Genomic DNA, 15054 nt, shown 5'->3' on the forward strand with positions numbered 1-15054 from the left:
AAAAATAAACTCAAACTCAAGGGCCTTGGTCAGGGAGGTGACCAAGAACCTGATGGTCTCTCTGACAGAGCTCCAGAGTTACTCTGTGGAGATGGGAGAAGCTTCCAGAAGGACATCCATCTCTGCAGCATTCCACCAATCAGGCCTTTATGGTAGAGTAGCCAGACGGAAGCCACTCCTTAGTAAAAGGCACATGACAGCCCGCTTTGCCAAAAGGCACCTAAAGGACTCTCAGACCATGAGAAACAAGATTCTCCAGTCTGATGAAACCAAGATTGAACTCTTTGGCCTGAATGTCAAGCGTCACGTCTGGAGGAAACCTGGCACCATCCCTACGGTGAAGCATGGTGGTGGCAGCAGCATCATGCTGTGGGGATGTTTTTCAACGGCAGGGACTGGGAGTCTAGTTTGATCGAGGGAAAGATGAACAGAGCAAAGTACAGAGAGATCCTTGATGAAAAACAGGTACCTGAAAATAGCTGTGCAGCGACGCTCCCAATCCAACCTGACAGAGCTTGAGAGGATCTGCAGAGAAGAATGGGAGAAACTCCCCAAAATACAGGTGTGCCAAGCTTGTACCGTCATACCCACGAGGACTCGAGGCTGTAATCACTGCCAAAGGTGCTTCAACAAAGTACTGAGTGAAGGGTCTGAATACTTATGAAAATGTCATATTTTAGGTTCAAATGTTTTTGTAGAAAACAGTTTTTGCTTTGTCATTATGGGCTATTGCTTTGTCATTATGGGTTATTGCTTTGTCATTATGGGTTATTGTGATGTCATTATGGGTTATTGTGATGTCATTATGGGTTATTGTGATGTCATTATGGGTTATTGTGTGTAGATTGATGAAGAAAAACGTAATCAATTTTAGAATAAGGCTGTAACGTAACAAAATGTGGATAAGTTAAGGGGTCTGAAAACTTTCCGAATGCACTGTATATACACAAAAGTATGTGGACACCCCTTCAAATTAGTGGATTTGGATATTTCAGCTACACCCGTTGCTGACAGGTGCATAACATCTAGCACACAGTCATGCAATCTCCATAGACAAACATTGGCAGTAGAATGGCCCGTACTGAAGAGCTCAGTGACTTTCAACGTGGCACAGTCATAGGATGCCACCTTTCCAACAAGTCAGTTTGTCAAATTTCTGCCCTGCTAGAGCTGCCTTGGTCAACTAAGTTCTGTTATTGTGAAGTGGAAACGTCTAGGAGCAACAACGGTTCAGCCGCGAAGTGGTAGGCCACACAAGCTCACAGAATGGAACCGGCGAGTGCTGAAAGCACGTAAAAATAAATGTAACACTCACTACCGAGTTCCAAATTACCTCTGGAAGTCATAATGATTATTACCTGATACAGTCATTATTAACTAGAGGTACATGGGAGATAATGATTATTACCTGATATAGTCGTTATTAACTAGAGGTACATGGGAGATAATGATTATTACCTGATATAGTCGTTATTAACTAGAGGTACATGGGAGATAATGATTATTACCTGATACAGTCATTATTAACTAGAGGTACATGGGAGATAATGATTATTACCTGATATAGTCGTTATTAACTAGAGGTACATGGGAGATAATGATTATTACCTGATACAGTCGTTATTAACTAGAGGTACATGGGAGATAATGATTATTACCTGATATAGTCGTTATTAACTAGAGGTACATGGGAGATAATGATTATTACCTGATACAGTCGTTATTAACTAGAGGTACATGGGAGATAATGATTATTACCTGATATAGTCGTTATTAACTAGAGGTACATGGGAGATAATGATGATTACCTGATACAGTCGTTATTAACTAGAGGTACATGGGAGATAATGATTATTACCTGATATAGTTGGCTGACTTTCTCCTGGCACTTTACGTAGCCCTCGTAGTCTGCAAACACCTTGAAGCTGAAGACGGAGACAGTCAATGCCAAGACCACCGACACACAGCAGCAGACAGTGACGTGACTGTACCTACCGGTCGTGGTTGAAGAGCATGTCGGTGACGTCTTTGAAGAGCTCTGGTTGTTTGGGGCTGAAGAATCCTCCCTGAATCTGGTCAATGGCCTGCTTCAGTTCTGGGATGTTGTTGTAATACGTTGTGGCATCGTAGCTTCAGGAGGAGAGAACAGAGGAGAAACAGGTCTCACAACAGGCCTGGAATAATACGTCACACACGCTACAACAGGAAATAGTTTTTTTTTTTAATGAAGTAAACAATGCTAAAACGAACTATAAAGTCAGTGAAGTTTTGCGTCACCCAACTTGACGATATTGTTGATCATGGTGTAACGTTGCATAATGTGGAACCCATCGACACTGTATTAGATTGTGGAAAACCCCTACCCATCTATGCCAAATTGTGTGTTCCCCCTCTACGTCCATCTGTGTGTGTCTGTGGTCCCCCTCTACGTCCATCTGTGTGTGTCTGTGGTCCCCCTCTACGTCCATCTGTGTGTGTCTGTGGTCCCCCTCTACGTCCATCTGTGTGTGTGTGTGTGTGTCAGTCAGTATGCGTTTGTCTGTGTGTGTGTTACCCCTGTACGTCCATCTGTGTGTGTGTCTGTGTTCCCCCTCTACATCCATCTGTGTGTGTCTGTGTTCCCCTCTACGTCCATCTGTGTGTGTCTGTGTTCCCCCTCTACATCCATCTGTGTGTGTCTGTGGTCCCCCTCTACGTCCATCTGTGTGTGTCTGTGGTCCCCCTCTACGTCCATCTGTGTGTGTCTGTGGTCCCCCTCTACATCCACCTGTGTGTGTCTGTGGTCCCCCTCTACGTCCATCTGTGTGTGTCTGTGGTCCCCCTCTACGTCCATCTGTGTGTGTCTGTGGTCCCCCTCTACGTCCATCTGTATGTGTGTGTCAGTCAGTATGCGTTTGTCTGTGTGTGTGTTACCCCTGTACGTCCATCTGTGTGTGTGTGTGTGTGTGTGTGTGTGTGTGTGTGTGTGTGTGTGTGTGTGTGTGTGTGTGTGTGTGTGTGTCAGTCAGTTTGTGTCTGTCGGTCTGTGGTCCCCCTCTACGTCCATCTGTGTGTGTCTGTGGTCCCCCTCTACGTCCATCTGTGTGTGTCTGTGGTCCCCCTCTACGTCCATCTGTATGTGTGTGTCAGTCAGTATGCGTTTGTCTGTGTGTGTGTTACCCCTGTACGTCCATCTGTGTGTGTGTGTGTGTGTGTGTGTGTGTGTGTGTGTGTGTGTGTGTGTGTGTGTGTGTGTGTGTGTGTCAGTCAGTTTGTGTCTGTCGGTCTGTGGTCCCCCTCTACGTCCATCTGTGTGTGTCTGTGGTCCCCCTCTACGTCCATCTGTGTGTGTCTGTGGTCCCCCTCTACGTCCATCTGTATGTGTGTCAGTATGCGTCTGTGTGTGTGTTACCCCTGTACGTCCATCTGTGTGTGTGTCAGTCAGTATGCGTCTGTGTGTGTGTTACCCCTGTACGTCCATCTGTGTGTGTGTGTGTGTGTGTGTGTGTGTGTCAGTCAGTATGCGTCTGTCTGTGTGTGTTACCCCTGTACGTCCATCTGTGTGTGTGTGTGTGTGTGTGTGTGTGTGTCAGTCAGTATGCGTCTGTCTGTGTGTGTTACCCCTGTACGTCCATCTGTGTGTGTGTGTGTGTGTGTGTGTGTGTGTGTGTGTGTGTGTGTGTGTGTGTGTGTGTGTGTCAGTCAGTATGCGTCTGTCTGTGTGTTACCCCTGTACGTCCATCTCTGCCACGTCCTCTACCCTCATGCCGAAGATGAACATGTTCTCCTCTCCAGCCTCCTCTGCCATCTCTACGTTGGCTCCGTCCATGGTGCCGATGGTGAGCGCTCCGTTCAGCATGAACTTCATGTTGCCGGTGCCTGACGCCTCCGTGCCAGCAGTGGAGATCTGCTCAGACAGGTCTGTGGCTGGGATGACTGTAGGGTGGAAAATAGATGACAGAAAAACTGATCTCTCTAATACATGTATTTGTCTGTTTGTTGTATTCCAGATGGCACCCTATTTGCTTTATAGGGCCACTACTTTCCATAGGGCTCTGGTCAAAAGTAGGGCACTATATAGGGTATTAGAATTTGGGATGCACTTCGAGATAGAAGGACAATGATGATACTTTCTGACTGAAATAAAGTTGTTTTTTTTAGGTGCCATTAATAGTTGTTATGACATGTCAATGAGGAGGATGGTCCTAGCAAACAGGTGCCATTAATACAGGTAACGAGTGGAGGACAGAGGAGCCTCTTAAAGAAGAAGTTACAGGTCTGTGAGAGACAGAAATCTTGCTTGTTTGTAGGTGACCAAATACTTATTTTCCACCATTATTTGCAAATAAATTCATAAAAAAATCCTACAATGTGATTTTCTGGATTTTTTTTTCTCATTTTGTCTGTCATAGTTGAAGTGTACCTATGATGAAAATTACGGGCCTCTCTCATCTTTTTAAGTGGGAGAACTTGCACAATTGGTGGCTGACTAAATACTTATTTGCCCCACTGTATATAGTAGATAGTACCTTTCTAAGCCAGGGTGAATCTGTAGTTCTCCAGGTAGATATATAGTACCTTTCTCAGCCAGGGTGAATCTGTAGTTCTCCAGGTAGATATATAGTACCTTTCTCAGCCAGGGAGACTGTAGTTCTCCAGGTAGATATATAGTAGATAGATATATAGTAGATAGAGTCTCCCTGGCTGAGAAAGGTACTGTAGTTCTCCAGGTAGATATATAGTAGATAGATATATAGTAGATAGAGTCTCCCTGGCTGAGAAAGGTACTGTAGTTCTCCAGGTAGATATATAGTAGATAGATATATAGTAGATCGATATAGTAGATCGTACCTTTCTCAGCCAGGGAGACTCTGTAGTTCTCCAGGTAGATATATAGTAGATAGTACCTTTCTCAGCTAGAGAGACTAGTTCTCCAGGTAGATATATAGTAGATAGATACAGTACCTTTCTCCTGGTAGATATATATAGTAGATAGTACCTTTCTCAGCCAGGGAGACTCTGTAGTTCTCCAGGTAGATATATAGTAGATAGATATATAGTAGATCGATATAGTAGATAGTACCTTTCTCAGCCAGGGAGACTCTGTAGTTCTCCAGGTAGATATATAGTAGATAGATATATAGTAGATCGATATAGTAGATAGTACCTTTCTCAGCCAGGGAGACTCTGTAGTTCTCCAGGTAGATAGATAGTAGATAGTAGCTTTCTCAGCCAGGGAGACTCTGTAGTTCTCCAGGTAGATATATAGTAGATAGATACAGTACCTTTCTCCAGGTAGATATATAGTAGATAGTACCTTTCTCAGCCAGGGAGACTCTGTAGTTCTCCAGGTAGATGACCTTCAGTTTGCTGCCCACCACTGGGTCTTTGTTGACCACATGTCCGACGGCCGTGATCAGCTTAATGATCTTCTTGGCCATGTGATACCCTGGGGCAGCCTGTAGGGGGAGACGACGCTCTCAAAATCAAATCAAATGTATTTATATAGCCCTTCTTCCATCAGCTGATGTCTCAAAGTGCTGTACAGAAACGCAGCCTAAAACCCCCAAGCAGCAAGCAATGCAGGTGTAGAAGCACGGTGCATGGTGAACGTGGCTAAAGATGGAAGACTTCAGAAATATGTTTATATATTTATAATTCTTATTTACAATGACGGCCTACCCCGGGCCAAACCCGGTCGATGCTGGGCCAATAGCACGCCGCCCAATCACAGCCGGATGTGATACAGCGTGGATATGATGTCATTGTTTCAGCATTATCGTCGAGTTTTTAAAACTACAGGTTTGCGATATGGTTAAATGTGCCAATAAATCAACACAATCTACTTTTTCGGGTTTTACAAATTGCAGGCGTCTTGAAGCTAAAATTGGGATCACGTATACTCTGCTACTGACCATATAAACAATCTGAAAGAGTAACACTCTGCTACTGACCATATAAACAATCTGAAAGAGTAACACAGAGCCACGTACGATACGGAGAACTAAAGCAGGAATGTGTGGTAAGTACATGGGGGCCGCCATCTTTATACACCTCAGCTGTTCTCCTCTAGGAGTCCCAAATGGCACCCTAAACTTTTTCCCTTTATAGGGCTCTACTTCAGACTGGGGCTCTACTCCAGACCGGGGCTCTACTCCAGACCGGGGCTCTACTCCAGACCGGGGCTCCACGGGGCTCTACTCCAGACCGGGGCTCTACGGGGCTCTACTCCAGACCGGGGCTCTTCTCCAGACCGGGTGTCCACGGGGCTCTACTCCAGACCGGGGCTCTACTCCAGACCAGGGTCCACGGGGCTCTACTCCAGACCGGGGCTCTACTCCAGACCGGGGCTCTACTCCAGACCGGGGCTCCACGGGGCTCTACTCCAGACCAGGGCTCTACGGGGCTCTACTCCAGACCGGGGCTCTTCTCCAGACCGGGTGTCCACGGGGCTCTACTCCAGACCAGGGCTCTACTCCAGACCAGGGTCCACGGGGCTCTACTCCAGACCAGGGCTCTACTCCAGACCGGGGCTCTACTCCAGACCGGGGTCCACGGGGCTCTACTCCAGACCAGGGGCTCTACTCCAGACCAGGGGCTCTACTCCAGACCAGGGGCTCTACTCCAGACCAGGGGCTCTACTCCAGACCAGGGGCTCTACTCCAGACCAGGGGCTCTACTCCAGACCAGGGGCTCTACTCCAGACCAGGGGCTCTACTCCAGACCAGGGGCTCTACTCCAGACCAGGGGCTCTACTCCAGACCAGGGTCCACGGGGCTCTACTTCAGACCGGGGCTCTACTCCAGACCGGGGTCCACGGGGCTCTACTTCAGACCAGGGTCCACGGGGCTCTACTCCAGACCGGGGCTCTACTCCAGACCGGGGCTCTACTCCAGACCGGGGCTCTACTCCAGACCGGGGCTCTACTCCAGACCGGGGGTCCACGGGGCTCTACTCCAGACCGGGGGTACACGGGGCTCTACTCCAGACCGGGGGTACACGGGGCTCTACTCCAGACCGGGGCTCTACTCCAGACCGGGGGTCCACGGGGTCCATAGGGCTCTGGTGAAACTTAGTGCACTATATAGGGAATAGGGTGCTATTTCAGACACAGCACTTTCATCCTCTCTCCTTGCCTCCTCTCTCTCCTTGCCTGCCCTCTCTCTCCTTGCCTCCTTCTCAAAACCAAATCTGAGGAGAAGATCCACAGTTCCTTCCTTAGAGCCTTCTCTTCCAATTAATTTGAAAAGGATGAGAGGGGAGAGTACGTGGGGAATCGTGGGGAATCGTGGGAAGACTCATTGAGAAAGAGTCCTAGGCTATTCAGGGAATGGGTTTTGAGTTGAGTGACTCACATACATACCTTACCACCAATGATCACAGTCCGGGGAACAAAAGGTGCTTTTGGGTTCTTCTTGATGCCTTCGAAAAACAAACAAACAAAATATTACTTGTTCACACTTTAAACAAGGTATTACATATTATAAAGACTTAATGAAGCCTTAATAACCCTTTATAAGGCCTACATAGAAGCTTCACAATCATTTATAAGCAGATGTCATTCTATAAATCAAGGTGAATCCTGGTGAAAGCTATGATCCCTTATTGATGTCACTTGTTAAATCCACTTCTATCAGTGTAGATGAAGGGGAAGAGACAGGTTAAAGAAGGATTTTTAAGTGGTCTGTATAGGGGACAGGGTGCTGTGGTCTGTATAGGGGACAGGGTGCTGTGGTCTATATTAGGGGACAGGGTGCTGTGGTCTATATTAGGGGACAGGGTGCTGTGGTCTGTATAGGGGACAGGGTGCTGTGGTCTGTATAGGGGACAGGGTGCTGTGGTCTATATAGGGGACAGGGTGCTGTGGTCTATATAGGGGACAGGGTGCTGTGGTCTATATAGGGGACAGGGTGTCCCTTGGTAAGGAAATTCAGAATGACGTACGGTTGTACATGGTGATAATGTGAAGGCAGTTGAGGAGCTGGCGCTTGTACTCGTGAATCCTCTTCACGTGGACGTCGAACATGGAGGACGGGTCGATGTTCACCTTGTACTCTTTCTCCAGGTACTGGGAAAACTTTACCTTGTTGTCCTGTGCACACAAAATGCATAGATCACAACGGAAATGATTTGTAAAAGCTTTCTTGTGTTATTCTTGAGGACTTTATATGCAGTATAACTACTTATGCGGTTGAATTGTGTCTTTAAAATCGTGAACAAAAACATGCCCCAACATGCCTTGTGTACCAAGGAACAAAATGGAATGTTGCATACAGTATTCGGATAGATATATCTATGTTGGGGCATGTTTTTGTTCACAATTTAAAGACACAATTCAACCGGGGCATATAATGGGGCATATATATATATATAGGGGTCATTTTATGCCAATATTATTGTAAATATAACGAGTAGAACTCACCAATATGATCTGCTTCCTGTTATGATCTGTTGCTAATTAATGATGGATCTGCTTCCTGTTATGATCTGTTGCTAATTAATGATGGATCTGCTTCCTGTTATGATCTGTTGCTAATTAATGATGGATCTGCTTCATGTTATGATCTGTTGCTAATTAATGATGGATCTGCTTCCTGTTATGATCTGTTGCTAATTAAGTGGGAGGTTGATGTGGTAAGTCTTACCTGCTTGACATTAGAGACATCTCTAATGAAGGCATCATCATTGACCAGCTCATTGAGCTTCTGTAACTGACTGAGGTCTTTCACATATTCCTCCCCAATGGCCTAGAAACAAAGACAAAGTGCATGAACATGACATGGCAAATTAGAAAGAAAACAGAATAAGATAAAGCAACGGTCAAAGAGAGACAATGGTCAATAAAGATGCCAATTAAACCTCAGCGATTAGCTCAGCCAATCCCGGGTTACAGAGGAGGAGCCAGCGCCTAGGAGTGATGCCATTGGTCTTGTTCTGGAATTTATCCGGTTCTAATTCGCTGAAATCTCGGAACCTTTCAAAACAAAAAGGAAATATTTTCTAGAATCTAAAAAGAGTTATTGGAGAGAGAAGATTGAAGACAGGGCTGTGTTCAATCGGGCACACAGTAGAAAAACTGTTCAAAGCGGTTACAATGTAAAACAAAAAACAAACGTTTCTGATTGGATAATTACAGACAGAACTTCAAAGTCAGTTTCAGTGTTTTCTTCCATTTTGTGCCTACTGAACACAACCTAGACAAGACCCATCTTACACATCATTCTTGATGATTTTGGAGTGTATCTCTGCAACTCCGTTGACGGCGTGAGATCCCACGATGCACAGATGGGCCATGTTGACCCTCTTGCCTCCGTCCTCCTCGATCAGAGACATCCTGCGTATCCTATCCAGGTCTCCTGGAAAGAGAGCTCCAATCCCCTGGAGCAGAAACATTCAACCAGTCAGCTGGTCCCAATCTGCTCCACATCCCTCCTAAACGCTATGTAGTAAATCTGAACAGGCTGGACAGGTACAGTAGAAGCAGGGTACCGCTGTGGATTCCACCACAACTTCCATATTACACATCAACAAACGTGGACGAATTAGGGCCAAGAGGAGGAGTAGGGAGCTAATTGAGACGCTACGGCCGCCCTTCCCCCGGCGTCTACGGCCGCCCTTCCCCCGGCGTCTACGGCCGCCCTTCCCCCGGCGTCTACGGCCGCCCTTCCCCCGGCGTCTACGGCCGCCCTTCCCCCGGCGTCTACGGCCGCCCTTCCCCCGGCGTCTACGGCCGCCCTACCCCCGGCGTCTACGGCCGCCCTTCCCCCGGCGTCTACGGCCGCCCTTCCCCCGGCGTCTACGGCCGCCCTTCCCCCGGCGTCTACGGCCGCCCTTCCCCCGGCGTCTACGGCCGCCCTACCCCCGGCGTCTACGGCCGCCCTTCCCCCGGCGTCTACGGCCGCCCTTCCCCCGGCGTCTACGGCCGCCCTTCCCCCGGCGTCTACGGCCGCCCTACCCCCGGCGTCTACGGCCGCCTACCCCCGGCGTCTACGGCCGCCTACCCCCGGCGTCTACGGCCGCCTACCCCCGGCGTCTACGGCCGCCTACCCCCGGCGTCTACGGCCGCCTACCCCCGGCGTCTACGGCCGCCTACCCCCGGCGTCTACGGCCGCCTACGGCAACCGACCCCCAGTGTCTACGGCAACCGACCCCCAGTGTCTACGGCAACCGACCCCCAGTGTCTACGGCAACCGACCCCCAGTGTCTACGGCAACCGACCCCCAGTGTCTACGGCAACCGACCCCCAGTGTCTACGGCAACCGACCCCCAGTGTCTACGGCAACCGACCCCCAGTGTCTACGGCAACCGACCCCCAGTGTCTACGGCAACCGACCCCCAGTGTCTACGGCAACCGACCCCCAGTGTCTACGGCAACCGACCCCCAGTGTCTACGGCAACCGACCCCCAGTGTCTACGGCAACCGACCCCCAGTGTCTACGGTAACCGACCCCCAGTGTCTACGGTAACCGACCCCCAGTGTCTACGGTAACCGACCCCCAGTGTCTACGGTAACCTACGGTAACCGACCCCCGGTGTCTTTGAGTCTTGTAAGGGGGAACACATTTTAAGAGAAGTCATTTTAACTATCAACATATTGACAATACGTACGTCCAGGTGTCCCTGGTTGATCCTGTAGATGATCTGGAGGTGCCTGGGCAGCAGGGTTTCCAGCAGACCAACGGGCCAGCGCTCCAGAGCCTCAGGAAGCACCGTGTGGTTGGTGTATGCAAAGGTCCGCTTGGTGATGGCCCACGCCTGAGGAGAGACAGGTTCCACTAATACAGTAAACATTTCCTGAACATTCACATTAGGACTTATGACTGTTAGCCAAAGTTAGTTGTATTTTCATAAGAAATGTCTTTAATATCATAATAACAATGTACAATATAATAATCTCTCTCTAACGCACAGTGTCCCAGTCGAGTTTCTCGACGTCCACAAAGACCCTCATGAGCTCTGGGATGGCCATCGCAGGATGAGTGTCATTCAGCTGGATGGCCACCTGTCAACACAATCAACCAAACATATTTTTTTGTTGCGATTCAGACATAGAAAATCAATAATAGATCACAGGTAATCAATAAGTAACCTTCTCTGGGAAGCTGTCGAAAGACACCGGGCCGGTGGAGCCCTTCTTGGATATCTTGAAGCGTCGGATGATATCCTGGAGTGTGGCCGCCACCACAAAGTACTCCTGCTTTAGCCGCAGCTCCTTCCCTTCAAAGAACTACAACAATGAAGAAAGAGAGGAATCAAGAACTACAACAATGAAGAAGGAGAGGAATCAAGAACTACAACAATGGAGGAGGAATCAAGAACTACAACCCCCACAAGAGGAGAAGAATCAAGAACTACAACAATGAAGGAGGAGGAATCAAGAACTACAACAATGAAGAAGGTGAGGAATCAAGAACTACAACAATGAAGAAGGTGAGGAATCAAGAACTACAACAATGAAGAAGGAGCGGAATCAAGAACTACAACAATGAAGGAGGAGCGGAATCAAGAACTACAACAATGAAGAAGGAACGGAATCAAGAACTACAACAACGAAGAAGGAACGGAATCAAGAACTACAACAACGAAGAAGGTGAGGAATCAAGAACTCCAACCCCCACAAGAGGAGAGGAATCAAGTCGTTAGGAACACACTAGCCCAGCATTTCCCAAACTCAGTCCTCGGGACCCCAAGTTGTGCACATTTAGGTTTTTGCCCTAACACTACACAGATGATTTAAATGATCAAAGCTTGATGATTAGTTGAATCAGCTGTGTAACACTAGGGCAAAACCCAAAAATGTGCACCCAGGGGGGGCCCCGGGACCGAGTTTGGGAAACCCTGTACTAGCCTGTCCTCAGATGTGTTTACGCTGTCTTTTAAACCCCTGCGGTCAATTCTATGCCAACGTCCATAGGAGTTGACTCTACAGCCAACAACACAAACAGATCTGGAACCAGGCTACAAATATCCCAGCGTGTCAAAAATGCACTCACACCTACGTGACCAATGTGGAACTTACGTTATCGTTGGGGTAGAGGACACGAGAAATATTCTCTGCCAGATTCCTGTCCAGAACAGCTTGGATGTAATCTCCAACATTGACTGAGGAAAGATCATAGAATTACATATAGGGTTGCAAAATACCAGGAACTTCTCCAAAATTCCCTTGTTTTTCAGAAATCCTGATTGGAGGATTCCGAATTTCCAGCTTATTTCTGGAATACCTGGGAAGTTTAGTAAATTTACCAGAAGTAGTTCAAGTTAGTTCCCCTCTAATCAGTGACCGATTTATACCTGGGACACCAGGTGGGTGCAATTATTATCAGGTAGAACAGAAAACCAGCAGGCTCCGGACCTCGTAGGGTCAGAGTTGAATAGGGTACCACAGTAGGAGTCATAATACCCATAAAACCTAGCAGTCAAAAAGGGAAATGGTTCCAATCGTTTTTCCACCATTCATTTTTCCCCCATAGGGGATAAAGTCTGAGTGCTCGCATCTGAAGTTAGGCTCCAAGCTAGCTCTGGTCCAGGGCGTTAATCCGCACTAACACCCTGGACCAGAGCTAGCTCTGATTAGGCAGGGTTAAAAAGGTAAAGTCATCATCCTCGCCACTAACAGTCCTTCAGGTTGAAGTCGTTGGGAGCTCTGGCAGACCACAGCCTCATGGTGTTCACTGTGTTGTTCATGTATCCAGGGATGGGCGTGTCATAGGGCATGGCCAGGACCACCTACGGAACACATTCAAGGCATGGGAAGAATTAGGATTGAGATTAAAATGAACTAATTCATCTCAACACATCATAGAGATGCTGTACCTACAGGGTCACGCGGCAGGTAGCCTAGTGGTTAGAGTGTAGAGGTGGCAGGTAGCCTAGTGGTTAGAGTGTAGAGGTGGCAGGTAGCCTAGTGGTTAGAGCGTTGGACTAGTAACTGAAAGGTTGCTGGATCGAATCCACGAGCTGACAAGGTCTGTCGTTCTCAGATCTGTCGTTCTGCCCCTGAACAAGGCAGTTAACCCACTGTTCCTAGGCTGTCATTGAAAATAATAATTTGTTCTTTAACTGACTTGCCTAGTTAAATAAAGGTAAAATAAAAAAGGGAAGAATTAGGATTGAGATTAAAATGAACTAATTAATCTCAACACATCATAGAGATGCTGTACCTACAGGGTCACGCGGCAGGTAGCCTAGTGGTTAGAGTGTAGAGGTGGCAGGTAGCCTAGTGGTTAGAGTGTAGAGGTGGCAGGTAGCCTAGTGGTTAGAGTGTAGAGGTGGCAGGTAGCCTAGTGGTTAGAGTGTAGAGGTGGCAGGTAGTCTAGTGGTTAGAGTGTAGAGGCGGCAGGTAGCCTAGTGGTTAGAGTGTAGAGGCGGCAGGTAGCCTAGTGGTTAGAGTGTAGAGATGGCAGGTAGCCTAGTGGTTAGAGTGTAGAGGTGGCAGGGTAGCCTAGCGGTTAGAGTGTAGAGGTGGCAGGGTAGCCTAGCGGTTAGAATGTAGAGGTGGCAGGGTAGCCTAGTGGTTAGAGTGTAGAGGTGGCAGGTAGCCTAGTGGTTAGAGCGTAGAGGTGGCAGGTAGCCTAGTGGTTAGAGTGTAGAGGTTCGCAGGTAGCCTAGTGGTTAGAGTGTAGAGGCGGCAGGTAGCCTAGTGGTTAGAGTGTAGAGGTGGCAGGTAGCCTAGTGGTTAGAGTGTAGAGGCGGCAGGTAGCCTAGTGGTTAGAGTGTAGAGGCGGCAGGTAGCCTAGTGGTTAGAGTGTAGAGGTGGCAGGTAGCCTAGTGGTTAGAGTGTAGAGGTGGCAGGTAGCCTAGTGGTTAAGAGTGTAGAGGTGGCAGGTAGCCTAGTGGTTAGAGTGTAGAGGTGGCAGGTAGCCTAGTGGTTAGAGTGTAGAGGCGGCAGGTAGCCTAGTGGTTAGAGTGTAGAGGTGGCAGGTAGCCTAGCGGTTAGAGTGTAGAGGTGGCAGGTAGCCTAGTGGTTAGAGCGTTGGACTAGTAACTGAAAGGTTGCTGGATCGAATCCACGAGCTGACAAGGTCTGTCGTTCTCAGATCTGTCGTTCTGCCCCTGAACAAGGCAGTTAACCCACTGTTCCTAGGCCGTCATTGAAAATAATAATTTGTTCTTTAACTGACTTGCCTAGTTAAATAAAGGTAAAATAAAAAGGGAAGAATTAGGATTGAGATTAAAATGAACTAATTAATCTCAACACATCATAGAGATGCTGTACCTACAGGGTCAAGGCAAGGGAAGAATTGGTAATACTTTTTAATTTCTATATCATAGTAAATATCAATAACGCTTAACATAAGTCTTCTTATACTTGTGTAGTAACAATGTAATTGCGTAGTAACTTCAGTAATTGCATAGCAACTGCTAGTAGTATTATTAGTGTGTTACTAATTAAATGTATTATTATCATCATCATGATTAAATACCTGTGTATCCACCCATCTGGCCCCTTCCTTAGACTCCTCCACTCTGCCGTAGAAGTGCACCGGTAGCATGTACTCAGGGCGGGCCTTCTCCCAGGGGTTACCATGACGCAGCCAATCATCTGCCTCTTCCACCTAAGAACAAGGAATTTAACAGTGAATTGCAAATCGACGAGTGACCAAGCAAAACTTCAATAGGAGTCAAAATGACCATGAAAACATAGCCTGGTCCCAGATCTGTTGTCTTCTCCTATAGCCTGGTCCCAGATCTGTTTGTGATCTTGCCAACTCCATTGCTCATTGTCAAGACACTGGCATGATGGCACAAACAGAGTGGCACTCAGGCTAATGAAACAATAGATATGAGCATAATGGTTCATAGTACAAAGTAGTAGTATAGTAGTATTATATTATAGTAGCAGTATTATATTATAGAAGTAGTATAGTATATACAGTACCAGTCAAAACGTTTGGACACAGTTACTCATTCCAGGGTTTTCCTTCATGTCTTAAAGTAATGGACTGTCGTTTCTCTTTACTTATATGAGCCATTCTTGCCATAATATGGACTTGGTCTTTCACTAATTAGGGTTATTTTCTGTATACCACCCCTACCTTGTCGCATCACAACTGATTGGCTCAAACGCATTAA

The 15054-nt window shown here is 47.5% G+C and overlaps 1 protein-coding gene across 1 annotated transcript in view; it reads right to left on the reverse strand.

Annotated features, from left to right (window-relative positions):
• pygl (phosphorylase, glycogen, liver) overlaps positions 1–15054 on the reverse strand; it is a 32969-nt gene that overhangs the window by 1919 nt on the left and 15996 nt on the right. The window contains exons 5-19 of the mRNA XM_055862531.1: positions 14406–14537; positions 12597–12708; positions 11999–12081; positions 11069–11206; positions 10889–10981; positions 10588–10734; positions 9194–9357; positions 8839–8953; positions 8625–8726; positions 7924–8071; positions 7343–7401; positions 5297–5438; positions 3708–3915; positions 1996–2130; positions 1859–1925 (exon numbers count right to left, since the gene is read on the reverse strand). Coding sequence (XP_055718506.1) covers positions 1859–1925; positions 1996–2130; positions 3708–3915; positions 5297–5438; positions 7343–7401; positions 7924–8071; positions 8625–8726; positions 8839–8953; positions 9194–9357; positions 10588–10734; positions 10889–10981; positions 11069–11206; positions 11999–12081; positions 12597–12708; positions 14406–14537 — 1845 coding nt within the window. The remainder of the gene's footprint in view (positions 1–1858; positions 1926–1995; positions 2131–3707; positions 3916–5296; positions 5439–7342; positions 7402–7923; positions 8072–8624; positions 8727–8838; positions 8954–9193; positions 9358–10587; positions 10735–10888; positions 10982–11068; positions 11207–11998; positions 12082–12596; positions 12709–14405; positions 14538–15054) is intronic.

Source organism: Salvelinus fontinalis, chromosome 15 (genome assembly GCF_029448725.1).
Source record: "Salvelinus fontinalis isolate EN_2023a chromosome 15, ASM2944872v1, whole genome shotgun sequence".
Classification (NCBI taxonomy): domain Eukaryota; kingdom Metazoa; phylum Chordata; class Actinopteri; order Salmoniformes; family Salmonidae; genus Salvelinus; species Salvelinus fontinalis.